Raw genomic sequence first — 27,076 nt, 5'->3', positions numbered from 1 at the left:
AATGTCAATGATCACCTAAACCTTCTTTAGCGGAGGTAATGAGAACAAGGCTTGGAGTGTTAGAATGCATAGAGTTAGAAAAGTGCACCCTGTTGTTGCTTGTGTTAACTCAATACAAAGAGGGCGCTGTTTTGACTTAGATTCCATTCCTCTCTCTCTCTTTTTTCCCCCTCTCTATCTCCCTTTCTTCCTGCTCAGCACCCTTGTGAAAGTACTTTTTTTTTTCTCTCCCTCCTCCATTCTCTCTCCTCGTCATCCGATGTCCTTTCAAGAGCTACAAACTGCTTTAGAATTCCGAATCGGTTTTGATTTGAAACCAATCAGATGCAAATGTCTGAAGGTTTTGCGCACTCTTTTTTGCAAATCAAAAAGAGAAGTGAGAGCGGAGGGATGAGGGAGTTAGAAGCGATGTGAGGGACAGGATGGGGATGGAGAGGTACAACCGTACACTGGCCGGAAGGAGGACGTTGATTAAACAGCATGATCTGTCCGTCCAGCCGTCATGAATGAATCATAAGCCCGTGGGGTCCCAGGACAGTGTATTGTGAGAATCACAGCTTCTGATATAACCTGGGTGAAAGATAGAGAGAAATAGAGACAGTAGAGGAGAAAGATGTTTAGTGATAGATGTATAGAAAAACACAGAAAGTCACATTAGATGTGTTTAAAGGACAAGTTCACCTTCACAGACATGTGGGTTGAGTGAATGCAGCAATATTAGTAGAACACATCAGTGAGAGTTTCAGGAAAATTGGACAACCCGTTCAAAAGTTATGAATTTTTGAAGTTTCTCCTCAGTCAGGGCTTGATGAGAAGACTACTATAGGTTGTGATGTCACTTGAGTACACTGATACAAAGAAAGTATAAAGAAAATTCAACATATTTTCACTTTTCTCGCATAACAAAAGAACACTCGACTTCTCTCTTTCAGAAGGCAAGGGGAATAATATTTCCCTTAACATTTGTCAGTAACGAGTCGAAGAAATGTGCGCTTTATTGAAAAAGTAAAGTTTGATGAAATTCTCTTTTTATTTTCCTTATAAAAATACCGTTGTATGCATGTGACATTACCGCCTATAGTAGTCTTCTCATCCAGCTGTGACTGAGCAGAAACTTCAAAAATTCATAACTTTTGAATGGATTGTCCGATTTTCCTCAAACTCTCAGTGATATGCTCTACTAATATTGCTGCATTCACTCAACTCACATGTATATGAAGGTGGACTTGTCCTTTAAAGTGTGCAAAAGCACAAAAAAAGATAAATCAAACAAATATTGTAAAAGAAGGCAGGGAAATAATGAGAAAAAGGGAATGAAATGAAAAACAGCTAGTATGGACAAGGCAAAGACAGAGAGAAAAATACAGATAGACATTAACATAAACCACAGAGTACTGTATATGCCACGATTATTATAGTAATGAATCTAATTGTTTGCAAATATCTTCCCAACAATTTCGCAAGTGGTTAAATTTGCAATTGTGAAGTACAGTAATGAAGTGAGACATGCATGTACGCATGCATGTCACACTCATGTCAAGGTCAGAGTTGATAATTTTGGGTGTTGTTAAGTTCCCAAATAGTACCTGACTCGCAAAATATGCGAAGACAAGAACCTGACGAATTATACAGCATATTATTACCTCCGCCAAGGGAGGAGGTTATGTTTTCGTTACCATTGGTTTGTGTGTTTGTTTGTTTGTCCTTGTGCAAAATAACTCAAAAAGTTTTGCACGGATTTGGATGAAACTTGCAGGAAAGGTTGAGAATGACACAAGTAACAAACAATTAAATTTTGGCAGTGAGCCGAGAATTTTTGGTGAATTTATGAAGGATTTTTGTTATTTTGACAGGTAGGGTCAATGAACTTGGGAGTTGAAGCTGCGCATTTTTGATGTTTTCAAACACGCACTAAAGTGCATGCTTTAGTTTCTGCTAGGGCGAGGCGCGCCATGCAGCTGAGGGATTATGACGTAACAAAGACTTCTATGTCGGGAAATTGGGCGATTTTTCAGCATGTATACCTACAGTATGGGTGTGGAAATCACTGATCTCTATGGAAGAGCCCAAAGAGCCCCAGTGGTGGAGAGGAGAAAAATCTCTTTGGGAAGAGCAAGATCACCGGTGGAAAGTAGCTGCTTGGGGGAGGTCTGCGCTCTCAGAGTGCTTTTCAAGTTCAGTATACAATGGTGTTTGAAAAATTTGTAAAGTTTAAAGTTTGAAATTAAGTCTTTATGTGCCATGTTTGCGCGTCCGACTCAGTCGACAGCTTGCCAACTTCGCATATTCTGTTCAAACGCACAAACCCGCCCAAACTGATAGATAAATCGCCTAATGCCACGGTACAATGAAACCGTTTCTCTCGCTTTTGTTCCTCTTACATACAGCTTGCATTCTATGTGGTGATTGACTATCAAGCGTTGTTTCCAACTAGATTTGCTTGTAAATTCTAAGTTTCTGTCGCTGTTTCATGTGCAAAAGTCATGCCTTTACAGTAATATAGCTACTGGTCATTCGAAAGAAAAAGTAAACATAGATTTGTGATACAATTTATATCAAAGCAAAGCTTGGCATTTTCTCTACAACCTTGCTCACTTTATGTCAAGCTTAACAGAAATCTTAGAAGTTATATAGATTGGAAAAACAAAATTCTTTCTCAAAGCATGACTACCTTGGTGTCTCAGAATAACATGGCACACAGGGGGTTTACACCATGGCACATGAAGAGTTAAGGAGAAGAGTAAAAGGAAGAGAGAGGTTTACTGGTGATATTGAGAAGAGGAGTACATGCACATATCATCGCCGGTCACACGAACCGACGAATCCCTCAGGTTTGCGTAAGAATGACAATTCGAGAAAATCGCGTTTGAAGTTAACCCATTTTTGACTTATGGTTGCTACACTTTCATGTCTATAATTTCCAATTATTTTTGTAGTACATCAGACTTCAATTCTCGCTCTAACTTGTGAAGTTTTTATCGAATTGTATTGTTAACAAATAAGCGGCAAAATCGTCAAAGAGCTGCATGCATGTATTTTCGGTCTGCAAAGAACGTTGTCATTTTCCATGTGTGTTCATATGTACATGTACATTGAGCGTTGTCATTGTCAACGCATGTATTACATAGTACGCGCACTGTGCGTGCGGTCAATGAACTGTTGAATCTCAAAAACTACACGCAAGTCAATGCGCACTGATTCGTCGGTTCGGTGACCGCGCGTACTAGTACGCGCGGTCACCGAACCGTCGAATCACCTGATTGTTTAACACACGCGTCTTTGGGGAAAACAAATAATTTTCACAAATGGAATTACATACTTCTACAAAAGTGATAACTACGTAAAAATTACACCAAATTACACACTGAGAATTTCAGAATATGTAGTATGGAATGTCTACTATCGAAATGATTGAAAATCTCAAAATCGAAAATTTGACCCCAAATCGAGTGATTTGTTGGTTCGTGTGACCGTCGAGGATATGTAGGGTATACAGTGTTAGAATGATTTGATAAAATATATATTTAAACATCAATAAAATGTATCATAAAATAAAAAACCAAGACAAATGGTCAGCAGATAAGAGAAATAGGGAAGAAAAATCTATACACAGGCTAGGGAAAAAGGGATGAAAAGTACAAGGAAATATATTCTCCTCAATTTCCTGGGTAAGATAACTTACAATTGTAAGTAATTGTCATTGTTTCAGCGAAAGCAGATAAAAGCACTATTCTGTCATTGTCTCTAATAGTATTTATTACAGTAGTAAATGCAAGTATTTCCATAAATATTAGTGCGGTGGAAACACATGCTCAACATAATTCTCTAATTGTTTGCCATGATACTGCATATTTTCATAGCAAAGGATTACTCTTAAAACAATTGTGATACGAATATGGCTATATACAAGATCTGAACAGTATCACTTTTGTGATTAACCTTTTGAGGACGGTTTGATTTTGCTACAGCATGCATTTCCCATAGACATTTGCCCGAGTATACTCGTGACTCATCCTTAACGGGTTAAAAAGGAAAGTAGATTGGTTTATCTCATTTGTGACCGTGCATTACAAAACCAACACAAAGTCGCACCACTTGATTTTATATGTGAGGACTCAAAAAGATGAAATGGGTCAACCAAGTCAATCTTGAGGTTTTCATGTTTTCTGAAAGAGGTATTCTTCTTCTACACTATTATTAAGTTTGGGATCATGAAATGAATGGGAACGTGTATTTTCAGCATTCTTTCTATAACCTTTTTTTATGCCTCCACCATGAAGTGGTGCCAGAGACATTATGTTTTCGGCTTGTCCGTCCGTCCGTCCGTCCTTCTGTCCGTCCGTCATCAAATTTTCTGGACAGCGTAACTAAAAAACCTTTTAAGGTATCCTAATGAAACTTGGCATGTATGTGTATGAGGGGGTGAAGTTGTGCCTATCAATTTTTTGGTGCACATGCTTAAGGTCAAAGGTCAAAAGGTCAAGGTCAAATGCTCTAGATTTCACTTTCCCCCATATCTGTGCAGTGCCTGAAGATATTGTCTTGAAAGTTAGTGTATACAAGTAGCTACCCAATTAAGACTCTCTGGTCAGAGTTTCAGGTCATGAGGTCTAAGGTCAAAGGTCAAAGGTCACATGAAAATGTTAAAATTTCACTTTTTTCTCCATATTTTGAAAATGGTTTAAGGTACAAATGTATCTTCATGGAACATAGTGTATATGCATGTACTGACTGGCGGTGATTATCTAGGGAATTTGTGGTCATTGAGCCAAAGGTCAAGGTCAACTCTTCAAAATTAAACTATTTCCCTCATAGTTATGCAGTGCCTGCTGGATTTTTTCTTCTAACTTGTGCTATACATGTATTACCCAATAGAGATTCTCTGGGAGTTATTTTTTTTTTTTTGCCAAAATGTCAAAGGTCAAAAGGTCAAAGGTCAAGTGAAAGTGCTTCTTCCTCCATCTTGGAAGTGGCTCAAGTTGTCTTGAAACTTAGTACATATTTATGCATGTTCTGCCTGACAGTGATTCTCTTATGAATTTTAGGGTCATAGGGTCGAAGGTCAAGAGTCAAAGGCCATGAGAAAATGGTAACAATTTACTGTTCAATACAGAAATTGCACTTTTTCTCAATACCTTGAACATTACTCAATCCATAAACTTATAAAATGGTCAAAGTCAAGTAAAAGTCCTCAAATCCCAAAATACATCCTCTCCCATTCATCCAATTAAACCTAGGTCAAGTAATGTGAACATTCAACACATTTGTAACAAACATGTCATTTTAATATTTTGCCAATTATGTGAAACTGTCATCACACATTGTCCACATGTACTATATAGACCTATTAGGAGAATCATGCATTATGGCGGAGGCATACTAGTAGCCATAGCAACATTTCTAGTTATTTTATTAACGTCATTGCCCTCATGACATCACATACTCTAAAGCAACACTAGGGGCGGGGTATTAATCACCTTCAGTGATAATTCTAGTGGGTTTTTTTGTTGGTAGAGTAGCGTGATTAGGTACATGTATTAGGAGAATCATGCATTATGGCGGAGGCATACCAGTCGAAGTAGCTACATTTCTAGTTGGTTTTGTGATGCAGGGTCACATTTTATCTAGGACCCATCCTTATAGAGATTACTTGAGTGACCCATTGTCAGTGGTTATGAATAATTTTCATTTTTAGATTCCCAAAGTGTCCGTATTTCACATTTGTACCCAATTTCTTAGAAAAGGAAATTGTAAGCTTGTGGAAACAGATTGTCTGAAGATCTAAAATTCTGTGGTTTTTGCATTGAGTGGCTGTGGTTTACAATCCTGGGAAGATGTGCATCTTTATTTTTTTTTTTTTACGTCTGCTTCTTTTCCTTTTTCTTGAAAGGAGCTTGAGTTCCAGATTTCCCTGTAAAAATCACTGGATATATTTTTATATATAGCACATGAGTGATGAAGCATGCCCTGGGGAAAGGTTCAAGTGCGAAAACTGAATTAAACATGAAGATCGGAGAGGAGGATGGCTTTATAGCTGGCAAGGGATGGGATGTTGATATCATGGGTGGAGTGGTGTTCTCAGAGTTTTGTATTTTGTGACCTTTTTAGGAGATGAAGTGGGGGGATGACAGAGAAGCTAGAAGTATGCAAGCACTGTGTAGCGCAAGAATATCTGATTGTACAGTTGCCTAAAGCTCTTTGGCTGAATGATATTTCTGCCACTCTCCATATTTTCATCTCCTCTGTACGTGTCTTAAGCTCTGTCCCTTCAGGTACATCTAGCCAATACTGACAATAGTACCTCACTAACTTTTTTCTATCTGCCAATCATATCTTGTTATAATGGGAACTGCTGCAACCACATGGAACTTTCTTTTTATTTGTTTTTGTTTTTGTTTCAATGACTCTCTGGGGTTAGCGACTTTGTTGTTTTTGTCCATGTTCTCCTGTTCCCTCCCCTGCCCCACCCCTTCCTCGTTTTCTTAATCTGAAGTCACTCAGATTTCAGTGTGAATCGGGCCAGATAGCAAAACATTAAAAAAAAGAATATAATGATTATAGAAGAAATAGTCACACAGCATGAACTAAATAGAGTACAAGATACATTTATCACTATGAAGGGCTCATTCTATATTACGATGCAACTCTATTAAAATCAGTTGTTTCTTCTGCCTGTTATAACAAAAATATATATTTCTGATAATTAAGAACAAGCAAACAAACAAAGGGTAGAAATAGTTTTCACTCTATTGTGAATGAGGTTGGTGCTAACTGAAGCAGCCTTTTGAATTTAAAAAGAAAAATGCTCCCTCGTACATTTAGTCTGCTGAGGAGGAGCTGATTTGCTTTTTTTTTTTTGTGTTGATTTTCCATAGACACCTGCCGGAGTATACTCGGGTCTAGTCTTCACTGGGATATATTAACCCTTTCATTAGCGCTAAAATGATACTCCATAAGATTTCACTAGCATGCTTTGTTTTAGTGGGCCCAAGAGGGTCAGGATTGTATTTAGTAGTTAGTCTGAGAATGATTCATATGTTTCTATCATAAATTGACAAACCTCCATTAATATCTTTGCTGTCAATCATTCAAACAATAAAGAATAAAAGAACAGAGGAATGATTGATAATGATTGACAGTGAGACATTGTCAAATCATTTGATGGTCAATGGTTCCCATACTTTCTTTTTAAATTATTATGATTTGAGCATAAAGCAGCATCTATGTTGCTTTGCATTAGCACAGCTGCCTGTTCAATGGCCATTTTTGTTCAAATGTTATGCTTGAATGATGACAATGATATTACAGACAACATGGTAGAAAGACCTTTGCTAAACATAATGACCCTTCTCTTACAGTTTTAGAAATTTACAACAGGAATATGCTAATAATTTTGATCAGAAGCACGTCAAAATGACCTTGAAATCACTTACTTAATATCATGATAAAGTTTTTACATTCTCTTGTGATGAACGAGATACACTGTACCTGTAAGCCTAGTACAGTAGATTGTCTAAAGTAAAAAAAAAAAAAAAAAAAAAAAAAAAAGAAAGGGAAGAGCTTTAAAATGCCATGAAAAAAAAAGAGAAAGAAAAAGATGACATGCAAAAGTGAGTGGTATTATGAGTGTGCTTTCTAAAGTTTTGCACGCCACAGCTGTTTTGTACCTTCCCCAGCTGCCTTCCCTGGCTCCCGCTGTATTCTGAGGTTTAGGCATTAAATGTCATGACATTTTGGAGTTTGCGTTTGGGAGCTCCGGGGCATGCGATGGGCAGGGGGCACATCATCACGAAGATGTAGAAATAAGCTCTGCTTGTTTCAACTAACAATTCATGCTCACATACACACACACCCACCCACACATGTTCACACCGACACTTTCCCGAACAAATAAACGTCATGATGAAAGAAATAAAACGAACTGATGAAGCAACTTCAGGTTCATCGCCAAAACATTCACTAGCATTTTTAATTCTTCATTTTTTTTTTTTTTACAAAGTTATTTATCTCCAATATTCTGAGAAAATTCACAAAGACCGTATTGAGATATATTTTCATTAGGTTTCCATGACACCCAGAATTAACTAAGGGCAAGCTGTCAAGATTGTTGAATCCAATTAGAGCTCAGTGTGTCGCTTTTATTAACAGAGGAATATTGTGACTCTGGGAGCTAGCACATGCATAAATTGAAATACATGCGTTTGAGATCTGCGCCACAAACGCTAATGATGGCGCTATTACACTGTAGATACAAAGATTGGTGTTCTGCTCATGCATGAGGAAGCTCTTTTTATTGTTCAACCCATCACAGGAGGCTGCATTGTCATAGCTTCTGCGGCGCAGATCTAAAGCTACAAAGTAGCTAATGTCAGTTGAGAGGTGGTAAGATGCAAAAAGTCGATAGTGTTATTAAAACTAACACGCTTCTGCTTTGTGTGTCAGTTCACACACCCTCTTCACAGCCCTGAATTGCAATCTAAATGAGAATCCATTGTCATGAGTTTGAGAATATGAATTTGGCTGAGTTCCTAGAAAAGCCTGACAATTTTTTTTTTTTTTTTCCAAAACAAGATGGTTGTTTCTGATGTGATATTACAGCAGGTACATGGAGAAAATGATGTTCAGTTGTATTGCTCAGATTGAAGAGAGCATGAATTCATTGTTGGGTACATCAGATATCGCTATTGCTGTGTGTTTGTGCATGTGATGGATAGCAGAGCAGCAATGCTACAATTTGTATGAGCTGTAATAGCAGTAAATACCTGAGGACAATATTGGTATGATTTTTTTTCCCTGCTGAAAAATCTGTACGGCTGAGTGGACAGATGAGTTTGTTGCATAGGCAATAGTGCACATTTCTGTAAAGGGTTTAGTTTTTTTTTTTTATTAAGCATGAGCCATGTGATTTATTTTCAATATTATTGTTATTTCTGTGTGTTGGTGAAGGTAATACAACTGCACAAATATTTTCCTTGCCATATTTTGTACATTTGCAGTTACGAAATGTTGAAAATGAAATGCATGGAAATATGCACATATCAACGAAAATATGAAGAGAAATAATAAACCCCAAACATAACAAAACAACTGAAGAAAAAAACAGTGCTTGGATATGCAATCTTATCGTAATTGCAATACTCCTGCAGGCATTCCTGTTTGAAAGATACGGTCCCTCATCGGGAACAGCACCTCTGTTGACTTGGATTCTGGAAATCAGTTCCAATATTGCAGGAGATTAGCCATAGTTCACATGGGAGGAGAAAAAAATTGCTACCGGTTTTCATTTGATGATGGAACGACAGGTGCTCAAGGTATTATGGCAGGGGCATAATGAACGTGATCCATCGACTACTAGGGGATATGTAGAGTACTTGTGTGTGCTTTTAGCTGTGTGTGTGTGTGTGTGTGTCTGTGTGTCTGTGTGTCTGTGTGTCTGTGTGTGTGTAAAATTGTGTATTGAAAACTGCTGAATGAAATGGCAAGTTGCCAACGGATGTGTTCTGAGAATTTCATTGAGAGAAAAGCAGGCAAGCACATACACATGGCCTGTATTACATCTCTTTGGACTTACCTTGACCAGAGCTGGAACCTCATTAGCTCATTTAGGGGAATTGTCACGTGCAATGCAGATGCTGTTGTGTTAATGATGATTCCCAATCACTCTTACCATCCACAGTATGATACAATCAGAATTTTGGACTTATTTTCTAATTTGTAGTCAGATATTTACCTAAAAAAGAGGGTTTTTGCCACTCTCCTGTCAAGCAAGAATGGCAGAAATAAAAGATGTGACAAATAAAGGAAAAGTATAACAACCCACAGTTGTTACTTACTTGTGTCGAGCAGAAGTGTACTATGCACTTAAAAAAAAAAACACACACAAATGTAATAGTAACAGAATGCCATCAAGGAGTGTCAGAGTAGAGAAGTGTCAGAAAAGAGTATGAAAAGAATATGAATGGACAAAGGAAAAGAAACAAGATTCTTAGAGGGGAAAAAATGTGACCCGCTACAACAAAATGATCCTAAAGTCGGGAGAGGTAGATTATTTGAAAATTGCATGGTATAATCCCCTAATCTGTCAGCTTTAAATTGACATATAACACATTTTATAAAAATAATCGGCTGCGGAGATATCGATGTTTAAAAGAGAGCATGTCGAGAGGTCTGGAAAATCACTGTTTCGAGAAAAGCGCCCTAAAATCTTCCTTTCGACGCAATCGCGATCAACACACGCAAGTCAGTTTTCACCTCTGGACAATAGAAGGTAAGCCCTAGCAACCCCCGAAGAGTTCATTCAAGCACATCAGCGTCGACGGTCTCCTCACCAACCAATCAGTGACCAGGATGTGAGAAGCGGCTGAGCATAGCGCACCCCGCTCGCACGCACTAGTCGACTGGGCAGTGTGCGAGCTTCACACTTCGGTTAGCAGCAAGCAGCAAACTGACCAATGAGATCACTCTGGTCGTTGTTAGGGGCGAAACCTGTCTGTGGCGCTCAATCCAAATTTTCGAATCAGTTTCTGCTTTGTTGAAACGCCAAAAAACATGGCTCAGAAAAACGCTATTTTTTGGTCTTTCCTTTCACCATTTTGCTTCAAAATTTCGACAGATGATAGAAGACATGTTAGACTCCAATAATATATCAAAATCAGAAAATCGTAAGTTTTGACCAATTTTAATGCTCTGACTTCAAACTCGATTTTCACGGCTTCGACCGTGCGCGACTTTAGGACCTTTTTGTTGTAGCGGGTCACAAATGGCAAGAGAAGAAAAAAATAAAGAAGAAGAAAAAGAGGAGCAGTGGGAGCTGATGAGGGCAAAAAAAAAAAGAAAAAAAATGAAATCAGGTTATCATGTGCACGAAAGAGCATTAACATACTCCGGGATTTGTGTGGCGACCAGATTGCGGTGTTGGGGGAAGGGATAGAAATCAAACAACATGTCATGAATCCAGCCCCGGCCGGGCTAAAAAATCAAATTACACTCCATCAATTCGAGCCGTTCGTCAATGAAGTGGTACACTTTGCGCCGCGGACTCCTTGTGGGGTTTTTTTATTGATCAGTTTGGACAGTTTGCCCAACGTGAGGAAAATGAATTCTCCCTCCACACACAGCATCATGTAGTTTGTTCATTAAGCCCCTCTCTCCCATCCCACCCCCACATACACACTTTTTCCTCCCCCCCCCCACCTCTTCTTACTTCTGCCTATTTGCCCCTTCACCATGATCCTCTTTCCTTTTTGTCTGCCTCTCAATTTTTTTTTTTTTTTTTAGATCGTCTTAACCTTTTATGTGACACCAAGGCATGTAGCTTAACTTGCCATATTTTTTTTCCCCCAAGCATTCAGCAATCCTTCCAAACCTGACCTAGTTGTAAGTAAGCAAGCCCTCTCAGGCATAGTAAAGTGTCATATTACCATGGTGATATGATGGTAATTAGGGACATAGGGTAATGTCTATTCATTGACAATTTTTTTCCCCAACACATCTGCACCAATTGGCAAAGGAAGCACTGTAGGAGATGTGCATATCAAGTTTCCAAGTTTCATGCTTTATTTGTCAATTTTCCACTTTCATAAAAAAGAAAGAAAATGAAATCGATCAAATGAAATATCGATGAACACAAGGTGAAATGGGTTAAGCCATCTGCATCATATTCCATCTACTGGTAGCTTGGCCTTTTCCTTGGATCCATGCTTATCTGCCCCTGTTGTTGTTTTGTTCAGACTCTGAACATAATATAATCAGTTCCCCTCTCCCCCTCCTCTTGAATAATCTTTTAAGTTTATTTTCAACTTTCACTTGCTTTAAATCATAAACCAGTTGCTACAGAGAATTACAACTGTTATTAGATAATTTTTGAAACCTGTGCAAAGGGAGTTTTGGGCATGGAGGGTTAAATTCATCTCCAACTGTCAAATGTCACTTATTTTTAGAAACATTTGCCCAGTAATAAAACTTGGTGGTCTTGTGTGAGGAAGCTAGTCAATTTGAACTACCAGGCACTCAGAAAGGAGAGGCAATACATTATGTAAAATTTGAGATTTTACCCAACTCGAGTTTACCCAGGATGTATAAATTGCTGTTTGCCAAAAAGGAGAAACACTTCAGGTCAAAAATCAATTGTTTACCTGTAACCACTGTTGTGGTCATCCCTGCCATCTCATTATGATCATACTAGAGTTTTGCTACCACTGTTGCTGGCACTACTACCATCATTTATGGCTTCTGATACAAGTTGTACTACCATTACATGATTGTGTAAGATGCGCATTTAGAAAGCTTAAATCTGTCAGAAACTTACATCTTGTTTGAGGGAAAGAAATTAGCAATGAACTTTTACAGGTTGCCAACAAGCGGCAAGACAAGACGTATGTGTTGATTCGTCAAAATATTCAGATTACACACAATCTCACAATACTGTCTGCATGTTTGTGTGTAAGTATACTGCACATGTGAAATAGTTTGTTTTCTGATTCTTTTTTTCTGCCAATTTTGGCCTGTACTGAATTGGTGCCAGCAAAAAAAATAAACAAAAACAAAGCACACAGATATGCTTTAGAGTAATCAAAATACACACAGAAATATTCCCTTTTGCACACTTGTAAACTCACTGTACAGCTCACTGATCACTGACATTGACCCAATGTGAAAAATTCACTTTAAAAAGCATGTTTCCACACTTCCAGTCGTTTGGGAGGCCGTTGTGCATTTTCAGCTCACTGTATTTCTCGACAATTAAAAGGTAATTTCAAGCCACACTGGAGTTGCCTTTGATAAACAAAGAGTTTGTTGATGAAATCTCTACCAGTCTGTCTGTCTGCTTTAACTCATGTTATTAAAGCCAACTTTGATATTGTGTATAGTTCACTTTACAACCCATCTAGGAGTTTTGCAGTTCGCTGGAAGAAGTCTCAGGTTTAGGAGTTGAAGGCAAGCATGCTTCCAAATTCATGTACCAGTACATTGTTTGCATGGCTTCCATGATCTTGCACAACTCTAGGACGTCAACCCTACAACTCAGCTACAGGTCTTCAACCACAACTCTACAACTCAGACAGTAATAAGGGCACTCTTGCTGAGAGAGAGAGATCAAGTCTTTTCTAGCTTCTTTCTGAGTGTGTGTGTGTGTGTGTGTGTGTTTTAAGTGGACCTTGCCCTTACAGCTGTACATGAGACAGCTACCTGTGTCCCAGCCCTAGCCATGGGTATGAATATTCATGAGTATTGATTGTTTATGCGTAGGGACTTCAGATTTCTCTCCAAAGGGGGAAAGACAGAGGCTCGTGGTAAAGCCACAACTTTTTTTTTTCCAGTAAATTCAATCAGATAAGTTACACCTGATTCGAGAGACAGAGAGAGAGAGAGAGAGAGAGACAGAGAGACAGAGATAAACAGACAGACAGACAGACACAGAGAATGACAAAGACTGGGGAAAAAAAGAATTGAAATATCAATCTTTAGGGATCAGAAGGATGGAGATTGTAGACAGTTTGTGAACCTTGTGAATTATGACTATTAGTTGCACTTCATACATGGGTTAAAGAGATCCCAGTCCACTGTCACTATGTATTTAATTAGAACTGTCATCCATGAGTGCTCCTAGATTCTCCACTTGATTCAGTCAGAAAGAGCATTTCTGGGTTTTTTTAGGTTTCTCTTACATTTCTTGCAGTTAAATGTTTTACCATCTAAGGTAGATAGCAAAATGTTGATGTTGCAGAGTCTGTGTCTGTTTTTAGGTTTCCCTTCCATTTCTTGCAGTTAAATGTTTTACCATCTAAGGTAGATAGCAAAATGTCAATGTTGCAGAGTCTGTGATAATTTTACTTCCTCTCTCTTGAGCATGTCTGATGATCTGGCTTTCAGTAGGAAGTCTTTTTGCTATTTTCTTGGATAAAAGAATTGATGAAACGTAGTTGCTTTCGTTAATCATATCCCCAAAGTTCCTATCGATGTGCACAAATGGGATGAGATTTAGGTTAATTTTTAAGCGTACAAGAGTATCAGTACTCTGTCCCAATCCTGCATATAAAATTCAATTGCACTTCATTTAGTGTAATTCTCAAACCCTAGTCTGTTTAGTGCTCTTTGATATAAGATGAGTTCATCGGGAACCAAACAAGAACTGTAAACTTCAATGTATCAATTAAGTTTTCAACCAGTGCCATAGTGTTATCTTACTTTTCTCTATCTATATGTTGTCCAGAGACTGAATAGATACCATATTCAGCTCCTGCAAAAGTTTTGTTTGCTGTTTTATTCATAGGTAGACAATTAAAATGTAAAACTGGGGGATTTACATGTACATCATTTATGGAGTCAGTCATGCCGACAAGGCATTCCACCGGGATCAATGAGGCAGTTGTGAAGACTATCGGCAGATTGCAAGCAAACATGAATGAGGACTTGGTCATGTGCTACAATGAATTGTACATATGTAGTTAACACATACATTTGTATCCCAGTTAACATTGATGTGCAATGTCTTCTGCAGCAAGAAAAACACAAATGCAGTGCGTGCTGTGCTTTATTTTACCAACTGGCATGCACGCTGGAGTGTTTTTTCACCAGTTGGCACAGTTAATCAAATAGATTAAGTAATCTCCTAATCCCTGTCATATGACCATGGTCTTTCTATCGGACCTCAGGCACATTGCTACTCATGAGTAGGCTTGCTGAATTTACAACTACAATGTAGGTCAAGCTTGGAGGGATTACTGCATGCTCATGAAAAAGCTTGGTAGGTTTAGCTAGGTGCCATAGCACTTTAAAGGTCAGGCGTTAATCTCTTCTCTTCATATGTCTTGCTTTGTCCCGTTCTTCCCCCAGGTGAGCCACTGGGTACGGGACACCATCCTGGCGGTGGAGGAACACGAGGGCAAGGTGCGCAACGTCATGAGCTTCATCCAGGTGGCCAACTCGTGCTGGAATCTGGGCAACTTCAATTCCGTCATGGAGATTCTGGAGGGATTGAGGTGAGTACAGGAAGGGGGGGGGGGGGAGAGGGGATGGAGGGATAGTGAGGGGTTGGGGTGCTGGAATGATCCTGTCATGTCACCCCAAAGTGCCTTCACTCCCTGCCATTGGGGCATTCCCTGTTTTGTTTGGGGAATAGTAATATGTTTGAGGAATGTGCTGTAGCCTTGAAAATGACAAAGCCTATCCCTATGGCTATGGTAGAGCAAGAGGAGATAACATGGTGACATTCACATCCATATGTGACCAATCATCATGAAAGCCGGATGAGCTGCTGATCACCAGCTTTTATTTGTCCTCCCTCAAACCTTGCCACAGATCATCATGCCGTTGGCTTGTCCATCTGTTCGTTTGCCCTCAACATCAATAACAAAATTCAGGAAAAATGCTTTGGTGGATTTTGTTGTTGATTGGCCCAGGTATGCTACCAATTAAAAGGTTTTGATGCACTGATTGGATTTTGGGGCTGAAGATCCGAAGGTCATAGGTCACTAAACTTTTACCAGAATTTAAGGAACGATTGACAAAAGGTACTTTAATTTGATGGGAATAATAAGAACAAATAACCAAAAAGCGTAGATGAAATGATGTAAGAGAAAGGTCAAAGTCAAATAATGATGATATTTCACCAAAAGTTGTCTATTCTAAATTGGATCAAGATTGATTATCCATAAAGATTCATTGAAATATTTTACATTTACTGAGGCATTCATGTGGTCAAAGTACAAAAAATAACATATCAAAGTCAGGGGAAAATCATAAAGCCAAGAGGATGATGTTTTTGTTGAGCCATATTCCTGCTGTTGCCATGGTCATTGCAGGTCGGATGTTCTCAAGCCCATCTTTGAGGACATGAAGGACTGTGACATGCAGGGACTTACCTCCCTCCATGCGGCCATCAAGTCCAGCGCCACCGAGTATCGGGAGGCGGTTGACCGCGCCCTGAACATACCGGGGTGCTGCGTGGTGCCCTACTACGGCGCTTTCCTGGAGGAGCTGAGGGTCATTTGGGAGGAGAACCTGCCGACCATGACCAACACGGATGCGGTTTCCGAGGTAACATTTTTCACCTACTGTCTATCTGGTGTCTGCCACCTTCAACCCTCACTGTGCTTTGTTTGCCAATGCCGCATTTTCTAGCTTTCTTCGTTGGCCGATTGGTATAGATAAAAGCCATTATGTGCCCTGGCGCTCAGCTTCAACTTGTCAAACTTTTCCATCAACATTCAGTAGTCCATCCAAACTTTACCTCCCTGTAGATGAGCACACCCACTCAGATGTAGCAATTAAGTCCAACAGGAAGGCCATTTTAGTGACACAAGGAGGATTAAAGGAAATACAGTGTAGGTCATTTCTAGTTATTGACAATTGCATGTAGCTTTGAGACATCTGTGTCAATCTGTAAAGTAAGCACTTTAGTGTGTGTGTGTGCCAATCGGTGAACAACGTACCGTAAGGGTTCAGTGTTAATGTGTCGGGACTAGTGCAGTCCCAGTGTTAATGTGTCGGGACTAGTGCAGTCCCGATCCTCACTATACAACAATTTTGTCATTGTAAGATTCTGCCATTATTCATTATAACGTAAATTGATGGCTCACCATTGCCTATAATTGGCAACAGAGTGATACATTGACAACTTAAAAACTGATTAACCTGTTGAGGACGGACTGATTTCATTACAACACACATTTCCCATAGACACCTGCCCGAATATACTCAGGACTCGTCCTCAATGGGTTAAATGCCCCTCTTAATCCACATGGTAGATTTGTTCAGAGCTAATCCTAATCTGTGCGTATAGTCTCACTTTGCCATCCAGTTGGATTTGCTTGGCAGGACACTATAGACTTCTTTGCACGATTGAGTCTCTTCTGAGGAAAACATTTTATTACAGAAAACTAAAATAGTGGGTACAATATGCATTTTCCATTTTCATATCTTGATGCCATGCTGAAAATTTATTGAATGTGAGAAAAGTGCTTCAACACATTCAAAATCAGTTCGGGATTTGTGGTGGAAAATTTTAGCAATTAGAGCTGATGGCATGCCCTGAAATCCACAATGTCAATATTGTAGTGAAAGTGTAGACGTAATGGCTTGCATTTGGATTTGGCAGTTAGCTAATTTACCGGGAAGCTGCTATTTGCTGGGCAGGTGTATCCGTGGGAGAGAGCTACATGTAGTGGTATGTAAACAAAACACGCATTGCACATCATATTAGCGCTAGCTCACCACTTTTTTTTTTGGGGGGGGGGGGGGGCAGGGATGGTGGAGTGTGTGATGGAGAAAGAGTGGGAGAGAAACAAACAAACAAACACACACACACACACACACACACACACACACACACACTCATGCCCCCTCCGTCTCTCTCACTCTCAAAGAAATGGTTGCTAAAAAGAAATCAATCCAAAGATGACCATGCAGCTGGCTCAGCTGGTCATCATTACCAGCTTGTGACCATTTCTTGATCTGAAATGTTGACTTCGGGCATGTAGAAGATGTCATACAAATCATTGTGATCAAGGGTGTCTCAATTTTCATGCCGTTTCCACCATTAGGGCAAAATTGTCCACTTTATATATATTTTTTCCCCCCAGAAATTGGTGAAGAGTGGGCTAAGTACTCAAAGACGATGTACTGCTGTTTGAATAGGTAGAGGCTGTCACTGAAGGTTGCACTAGGGTTGCTTCTGTAGCGGCCTTATTTAATATCTCCTCTTGTTTCTGGAGAGAGTACATTGTGCCTGTCAAACTGGGTCTGGAGCAGTTCTCGTACTCATAGTGAAGTTGAAACTTGTTGATGAATAATTTGATAGGAAACTGCAGCCAGGGGGATGAAAGAAAAAAAAATTAGCAATTTAGGTCAGAAAATGGCCAGAAGGTCTAGATAAGCCCAAGCAGTCACCTCATTAGATGTCTGCATAATGACTTTGCTTGTAGGCCAGGAGGAAAGTTGGAAGAAAAAAAGGGGGGGGGGGAAAGAAGTAAGGAGAGAGGTTGAGGGCTTGAGATAGAGAGAGAGAGTGGAAGAACAGAGAGGAGAAAGGACTAATGGCTCATTCTGGCAAAACTCAGGTAACTGAGCATCTGTTAAAAGCCTCAATTTCCCCACATTTCTTCAGAACAAATTCACAGGGATGCTGTAATATTTAAACCCAGGGAATAATTTGATAGAAGGTAGAAAAGGGAAAAAAAATGCTGTATGACCAGGTAGAAAGGCAGACAGAAAAAAAGTAAGATAAATCAAAGGCTCTTCCTAAAGAAAAAGAAAAACAAAAGGGAAAAATTAAGCCATACGACAGAAAACCTGGACATTTTTGGGCCAAAGTGCAGTGTTTCCTTTTGGTTCCTATCCTCCACTGCATATCAGTCATGGTGCTTCAAATGGTCGGGTACATCCTCCAACAGTTGGGCTGTCACATGGCTGCTGCTCCTGGTGTGTCATTATGGTGTCAATGGACGAGTGCCGCTGTTCTGCTGCGATAACATTTCTGACACGAGAATTTGCCAATCTCCCCTGCCTCGCACAACATATCCCTCCATACACCCATCTCTTCCGCCCCACCCTCTTCATGCTCTCCCTTTTCTGTTACTGCACAATTACTGCTATATGTTTTTTTTCCCCCTCCCTTCTAAGCCCTTGTGGTGTGTGCGGTGTTTGCATAAGCGTGACGGCATTTGAGTCTGGCGTATAATTGCCGAGGACCGTGCCACCCACTCTGTTAACGCATGATGTGATGAGACAGGTCGGTCGTCAACGCACAGCGCACAAGCAGTTGACGCCTCACGAATAAGAGTGAAGGCGTGGGTGGCTTGCCACTTTGGAATACAAGTCAAAGATCGTCCAGGTTACATGGGGGGAAAGTTTCAATGTATGTCAGAGAGAATCATTCCAAATGTCACTTCATCTCATTTTTTATTATCAGGAGATTGTATTGAAGCAACTGAAAGACTATTTAACAGACATGCAATTTACAATTGTTTGAAAAAATGTGCAAAATCAACTAGGTATTCAGATTTCAACATGGTCTGCAAACACACATACACTTGCAACTAGTATTACACTAATTTGCCATTTGTTTACATTTTCTTTGCATACATATGTGACCGTGCATCACAAAACAAACAAAAAGTTGCACCCCTTCATTTTATGTGAGGATGCAAGAAAGGTGAAACGGGTCACCCGAGTCAGTTTTGAGGTTCCCATATTTTCTGAAAGAACTATTCTTCTTCTACATTATCCTGAAGTTTGGGATCATAAATTGAATGGGAAAGTGGGTTTTCAGCAGTTTTTCTACAACCCTTTTTTTGGTAAAGTAGTGTGATCAGGTTTTTCTCAGAGGTCCATTTTAATGTCTTGAAAATCCTTTGCACACTCTTCGCTTTCAACTCTAATAACTTTTGAAAGGATGATGCTACCGCTTTGAGAGTTGACATTTATTATAAACAGAATGTATTAATCAAGCACACTTAATTTCAGCTTAATCTGATCATCCCTTCATTATTGTTGCTGCAGTGGTTTACATCAAGTTTTTTGTCCCATTCATGGCACGGGTAGCACGGCTTAGTAAGGATTAGGCACTTGAATAGACCCTGTACTTCGCAAAGTCTTTTCTCAGTTTACACTTTTCCAGAGTGTGCACTTTCTTTCCAATATTTATGTAGGTTAGGAGAATCCACTTGACTTGAGTTATACATCATTTTAAAGCTTAGAGTCTGCTCTTTCAGAATCTGTCCTTAACTAAAAATCCATGTCTCGCGACTTTTTGTGTGTTTTGTGGTGCAGGGTCACATATAGTCGATTACATAGATCATGGATAGATGCAGTGATAAATAGATCTGTATACATGTAGATAGTTTGATAGCTACACTTGTATCAAGATATATAATGCATACATACAAACAATTGCAGATAGTTGATAGATACACATGTAGATAGATAGATAGATAGATAGATAGATAGATACATGTAGGTAGGTAGATAGATTGACAGATAGATTGTCAGATTGATAAAAGTAGATACCTGGATATAAATCTGTACTGGGCGGGCATTTTAAAGTCATTAGCCTTTTGTAGTGGCCAACATAAATGATTGATTTCATGGGACCCTTTAACCTACCCCTGGCACCCAGCTAGAAAAACAAAATTTGGCTGAGAGTGACGTCAAGCATGGTTGTATACAGTGTCAGTTATCCAGGTATGAAGTGCAGCTAGATCCCTGTCATACTGGGCGGACTGACTGTGTGTGTGTGTGTGTGTGTGTGGGGGGGGGGGGCATTCCATGAAGCGTTTAGCCCGACAAATTTGTCAGAAAAATTCGCTCTCGGCCAATTAAATGCAAGGATTTCAATAGCTTATAACAGTTAATGCTTCATGAAATGCCCCCCTGATCTATTTTTACTAGATCTCAATTACATATTTTTAGTTTCCTGCAGGTATGTGATGTTGAAAATGCATTTGAGCAGTATCATCACTATCTCTTGACATCCTTTAACCTTTTGAAGATGAGACCAGAGTATATATTTTAATGTCGGTTATGATGAATAAAGGGGAGTTACAGTGATTAAATCATACTGCTAATATCACTTCCTGGTTTAAATGTGTTTTAGAGATTGCAGCCATCAGTTTGATTATTACTACAATTCAGACTTCATTATTTCTCTATCCCTCTGTTTGTATTTCTGTCTGTCTGCTTGTTTGTTTGTTCCTATCATTGCTTGTATCTCTCAAAATCAAGTTCTTTGACCCTGTACAGTTGTTGTACCTCAACTCAAGCCCGTGGCTTCCAGCTCATATATTCCATTACTGGTGTGAAAGATAGTATGAGTGTACTGTGGAGCAGATGCTTGCATTGCCACTGATTTTTTTTTTTTTTTTTTTTTTTTTTTTTTTTTTGTGGTGGTGGTGGTGATGGTTTTGGAAAAAAAGGGGAAAAAGAGAAAAAAGAAAAGAAAAAAGAAAAGAAAAAAAAAATGCTGCACGTTTCCCACTCATATGATGTAAATCATAATTCATATACTATTTTTTTTTCCCTTCTGACTTCAGAAATGAGTTACCCATTTCTTGGAGCAAAGCGTCAAAATTGACAGGCAGTGGGAATGCTGATTTGATGTTAATAGCAGTGGTAATTTGGCCGGCGGCAGTTTGCATTTTCACTTCTCCAGAGTAACCCCCCCTTCATCACCAGCCCCATTCCTGTGAGGGAATCTATCCATCTTTGGTTTTTTGTTTGTGTTTTTTTTTTTTTTTTTCAATTTGGAGAGACATCAGCCCCTGAATTGAAAACAAAAATTAAGCCTCCCCCATTTTATGGAGAAACCTATCTTTTGGCAGGTGCAGTTCTGCAGACTTGTCAAGAATGTGTGCAGTGGGCAATATTAATAATGGAATTGATGCATGACGAAAATGTTTCCATATGTGTGAACATCATCCACCATCAAAATTAACAGCATTAGCTTCGAAAAAAAAGAAGATTTCTTTTACTTTTTAGTCCTCCCATTTGTATAACTCTGAATGTTAGAAGCCCTTCCCAAATAAAAACTTTTCATCATTGCCATTTTAAACCCCTCCAAGTATATTCTATGCCATTCGTATGACCAGGGTCAGAACACATCAGTGTGTATTAATGTAGATAATATATAGGTGAATATGTACACAATTTATGTGTATAACATTATTGACATGGAAATCATTGCACTGTAGTTTGTGCATCTGTTTAACTTTTAAAGCTTGTTTACTTTTCTGATCAAGTCTTTGCATGAGGCGGTATCATATTGGATGAGGCCGCTTTGTGTAAGGAAGATACATGTAAGTCATTCTTCAGAATAAAGTAACTGCTCCAGGAAAAAATTAGCAGCCTTAAGGACGTTCCTCAGTTAAAGTGAAGTTTCTTCAAACTTTCCATACCGTGACTCTGACCCATCCAAAGCCCAAATATGTAAACAAAACCATAGGTTCATGTGCTTGTTTTTCTTCTACGGGACTTTGAAGAATATGACTAATCTGCCGTCCTGTACCAAAGTGATAGCATTACAGGGTCAAGACCATGATTGGCAACAAAATCTGCAATGACAAACTTAAATCTCCATAATTCTTTCAAAATCCACATTATTTTCTCCAAATTTGCAAAAATTGCAGAAAAAGGTACCCAAAATGAGGAAAAGGTTTTAATGTTAGAATTTACACTCTCATCCTTGAGGAAGCAGCGCCCTCACGCATCAGAAAACACCGAAATCTCTCAAATCCTTCTCATCAACGTTTTCTGTTAGGGGTGAGCTAAAGGACAAGGTTCATAAAACTTATGCTGTACATTCAAAACCCATGTCACTTTCACGAAACTTGACCAAACTGTAGAAGAAGGCTTACTAATGCAAGAAAAACTATAAAAAGTGGGGGTTCATGTGCTCGTTTTTTGTGCTAGCAGCGCCCCCATGCGACATATATCATTGTAAGTCCCCCAAATCTGGTCAGGAACCTATGCAGAGATGCCCTGACAAGGTGGGTTCATAAAACTTATGTTGTACATTCAAAACCCATGTCATTTTCACGAAACTTGACCAAATTGTAGACAAAGGCTTACTTATTCTAGTAAAACAATTAAAAGTGGAGGTTTATGTGCTAGTTTTTGTGCTGGCATCACCCCCATATGATAGAAATCATCCTAGGACCTAAAAATCTGGTTATAAACCAATCATGGGTGCCCTGATTAGGTGGGGTTCATGAATGTCATACTGTACGTTCAAAACCAATATCATTTTTACGAAACTTTATCAAATTGTAGCAGAAGGGTTACTTAATGCAGACTAATTGTAAAAATGGGGGGTTCATGTACTCTTTTAGCAGAGCCTCCTTGCTACAGAAATCATCGTAAGACCCCCAAATTTGGCCAGGAACCAATGCAGGGATATACCCCTGCTAGGATGCATGAATCTCATGCGGTTCACTCAAAACCCATTTTCTTTTCTTTTCTTTTTTCCCCCCAAAAAGTGTCACAATTGCAGTTATATGATGAAAAAATATTCAGAAAGGAAGGTCCATGTGCGTTTTTGTTATTATTTCCCTTACACAGCCATAATGATATCATGTGGACGTAAGCGTGGAAAACTTCACATTGACATGCTTGTTTTTTTTTTTTTTTACCCACTTGCTGTAACAATGTGCAGAAAGTGATAATGGAGGAAGAAGAATAGATATAAGGAAATGGGAGTTTTGGCATTAGTCTGACGGTCCTCCAAAGGAAAAACAAATCTTGATATAATGACGTTGATTGTACATTGCATGTGTTGGTTGTTGCAGTGGTTGGTAAAGTGAAGTAAACTACGAAGATGTACCTTAATTGAGTACCCCCCCCCCCAAAAAAAAAAAAAAAAAAGAAAGAAAAAGAATAATAATTCTTTGATTCTCCTTTCGTTACACCAGAATTGGTAATCAAAAGTTAATATCTGAATGATGAAAGTGATAAATACTTGTTTGATAATACTTTTGTGACCTTGTATTTTGTAACCAAAAAACAAAAACAAAAACAATATTTTGTATTTAGTTATGACAAGTTTAGATCTAATTTAGATTTTAACGGAGATACTCAGATTGTTTTAGTTGTTAGACCTAAAGATGAAATGTGTGTCATATGTTTGTTTTGTTGTTGTTGATGTTGATGTTGTTGTTGTTGTTGTTGTTTTTAACACCTAGTCCAGTAGACTAGTAAACCCGGACTAGGGCCTATAGGCCCTTGGTACCTTTGCACTCCATTTGACCATGTTGATGAGCAGATAATGAACTGCATGTCACAAAACAGATCTGTGGATTGAAAATGGAAACAGCTCAGTTCAACTTCCAAGCTTCCCGATTCCGTCGATCAGAGTTGTGCTGCCATGACCATGTATATGCGGCTCGGACCGCTGAACTTTGTGTATACGTACAGATTGTAATGCGTACAGTCGGCATGCGAGCCAAGCGAGGCCGCCCAGCGCGGCCGCAGTGGGGAGCTGTCGGGTATACGTAAGTACCACACTCTCGATCTACCAGCAGCTGCTCAGCTCAGCTAGCTCAGCTCATCACTCGTGCGTGCGCTTCTACGCTCTTTGTTACGTCACTGCCAACCTGTGCAGCTAGGATGCGCACAAACTCAACTGAGGAACGTCCTGAAGGTGGTCCAAAATGGAGCACAAAAAAATAAATAAATAGATAAATAAATAAAATGAATAAAAGCCCAGAAAATTCTGCACACTTTCTACAAGATGCTCAACTCAAGACAAAAATTGTTTCACTCATTTGGAAAGAGACTGAACTGGAAATTTGGGGGCATCACTTCATTTGCTATTAAAATGAGTGATACAGAGAGCAGAAGTCTGGCTGTCATTGACTCACCCTTCAGTGGGTATCCCAGCATCGCAACCTCGCATCTTGATATCAAGCCAACGATTGATTGTCATCATCAGCCCAGCCAGGCTGCTGTGACATGCGATCCAGTGTGGAAGCCCCGTGGAATAAGAGGAAGAAAGAGAAAAGAGAAAAAACAACATCAACAACCACCCAAAAATATGTACATTTTCACATGTATACTTCTCTTGTGCTGATGCAAATGATTAGAAGGTTGTCAGATCTCTCTCAAACTTTCCCCATATCCCTCCCCCCTCCTGTCCCCTTCCCTCCGTACCCCGACCCTGGTATTGTCAGTGCTAGGAAACACTCACTTATGATTGAGGGCCAATAACCCCCCACCCCCTCCCCCCCCCCCAAAAAAAAAAAAAAAAAAAAAAATAATAATAATAATAATAATGGATGTCCCCATGCAGAGCTTGAGCCGGGGACAATTATCCATGTACATAATCGAAGCAGTGCCAGATTTATGGCTCTTTGATTGATTGTCACTCTCGGGAGGGAAAGAGCACTGACTGGGCACACCATTCAGTATAGAAGATTCTATCTTGTTTGGATTTATTGGGTGGAGGCTCAATGGCTAGCCATCCATACAAGCCTAGATTGACTGTATTTCAGTGTTAGAGCTAATACAAAAGAGTACACTGTATGCTATATGTTTGAGATCATGTTTATTGCTTGAGTAAAGTCAGTACATATTACTATATTTAGGCATTTTCCAGCCCCTGTATAATGTACATAGATTTTTTTTTGCCTCTGCGAAGAAGTGTTGGCGGAAGCATTATGTTTCCAGGGTTGTCCAGCCATCCATCCTTCCATCTGTCCTTCTGTCCATAATCAATTTTGTGGACAGCCTAACTGAAAGGTCCTGTTTACCTTTGGGAACAGGTGATAAGCACAATCAGGGTATGCAATCATGATTTTCTCACTTTAAAAAATTGTAACTTCTAAAAGAATGCACCAACTGACTTTCAAAATTCACATGCAGCATGTTGAGATATCAGTAATCACATGTGGTAATACAATAACAAATTTCTTCTCATTTACTGTTAATTATTAAAGATTAATTATCAAAAAGTCCCCCCAAACCCATGTAATGCATCAAAAAAAGCTTTTTACAACTTATATAAAATCAAGATTTGAGGTCCGATTTTTAAGTCTACCCCTTTGTGTTTGGTATCAAATTAATGGATTTTTTCCTGGCATTGCTTGCATGCAATAAAAAACAGTGGTCCTTTCTGCTGGAGAAAGTTATGAGGTCTGAAGTCCCGTCATGGTAGGAGTGTAATGCTGGCTTACTTTTGTGACATTGTGACCTTTTAACCCATGCTGTACAGCTATACATGGAGAAACAGCTTATTTTCCTGCTTTTCCTTAAAGTACAGAAGATACACTACAATATGGTGTGCTGTTTGCCAATGAATGTTCAGCCAGTTTTGAGTTTTGAGCCATTTTCAAATGCTGAGGAAAATAAGTGCAGCAGTTTTTTTTTTTTTTTTTTTATTTTCAGTGAGGTATATCCTAATTTGACTACTTAAAAGAATCTTTTACCCCTATTGAATATCCTTGTTTTTTTAACCATGAATTGTACATATGTACCATGTAGTAATCTATTGTGTGAAAATTTTAGCAAATTTGAGCAATGAGAACTTATTTTTTTATATTTTTACAAATTGCTGAGGAAAAATGAGACTGATCCACGCCCACGTTCTACTGCATGAAGGTCATATGATAAGTGGTCAGTGTTCTTATTTCAATGCTTTTTAAATTTTTAAAGATATCATTAGCAAAAACATAGTATTTTGGCTTAATATGTCATTGTTTGAGTGTCACAGCTTGGATATCAACTCAAGACATCATAAATCTCATATTCATTCCTCTATCTGTGTTTACAGATGTGAGAATGGATCCAAACACTATGCGCACATTCAAGGTCAAACTGTACAGATAATTTTTTTATTGAAAAATATCATAACTTCCAAAGTACCAGCCCTAATTTTATAAAACTTTGTAATAATGGCCAATATACGTCTGTTACCTATTCCTGAAAGTTTCACCTCTTCACTCTTTGGCAAAAGTGAAATATAAAAAATATAAAAGTGGTTTTATTTGAATTCAAAGTAATGCCTACAAAATTGATCATCCATTTTGAGTAGTGAAAATATGACATTAATTCATATCTTGTGATATGTCATGGCTATGTGCTGGTGGTGAATGAAAGGGATATTTATCAGGAATATCTATAAGCAATTTCAGACGAACAAAAACATTCTTTTTTTTAATGAATTTTTCCAACATATTAGTCATTTCAATGTAATTCGACACCCCTAATTAAAATGCTAATTTATGCACAGTTTAATGCAAAATTTTGACTCTTTCTTTACATGAAATGAAAATTTGAACACTCAGCTACAACAAACAGCATAAAAAAGCATTTTTACCAAGTTTTTTTCATTTTTCCCCTGTTACACAATTGGATACTCTGATTGTGCTATTGACCAACAGTGATTTAAAAGAAATTCAAGATATGACATTTAATACATGTATGTAGGTCTGTTGTACCACAAAACATATAAACAAAAATCATATAAATCATAAAAATATAAATATAAAATCATATAAACATTTTCGCGATAAAGCCTAAAATATGAAAAAGGAGATATCTGTAATGTTCTCAATAAACCATAACTGTAGATGGCTTAGTCTGGAATCGT

The 27,076-nt window shown here is 38.8% G+C and overlaps 1 protein-coding gene across 1 annotated transcript in view; it reads left to right on the top strand.

Annotated features, from left to right (window-relative positions):
* Positions 1-27,076, top strand: part of LOC140242063 (uncharacterized) — a 219,312-nt gene that overhangs the window by 141,015 nt on the left and 51,221 nt on the right. The window contains exons 14-15 of the mRNA XM_072321825.1: positions 14,836-14,981; positions 15,804-16,038. Coding sequence (XP_072177926.1) covers positions 14,836-14,981; positions 15,804-16,038 — 381 coding nt within the window. The remainder of the gene's footprint in view (positions 1-14,835; positions 14,982-15,803; positions 16,039-27,076) is intronic.

The sequence above is a fragment of the Diadema setosum genome, chromosome 18, assembly GCF_964275005.1.
Source record: "Diadema setosum chromosome 18, eeDiaSeto1, whole genome shotgun sequence".
NCBI classification, from domain to species: domain Eukaryota; kingdom Metazoa; phylum Echinodermata; class Echinoidea; order Diadematoida; family Diadematidae; genus Diadema; species Diadema setosum.
The sequence above is the reverse complement of the archived record's forward strand: the minus strand, read 5'-3'. Positions and strand labels throughout refer to the sequence as shown.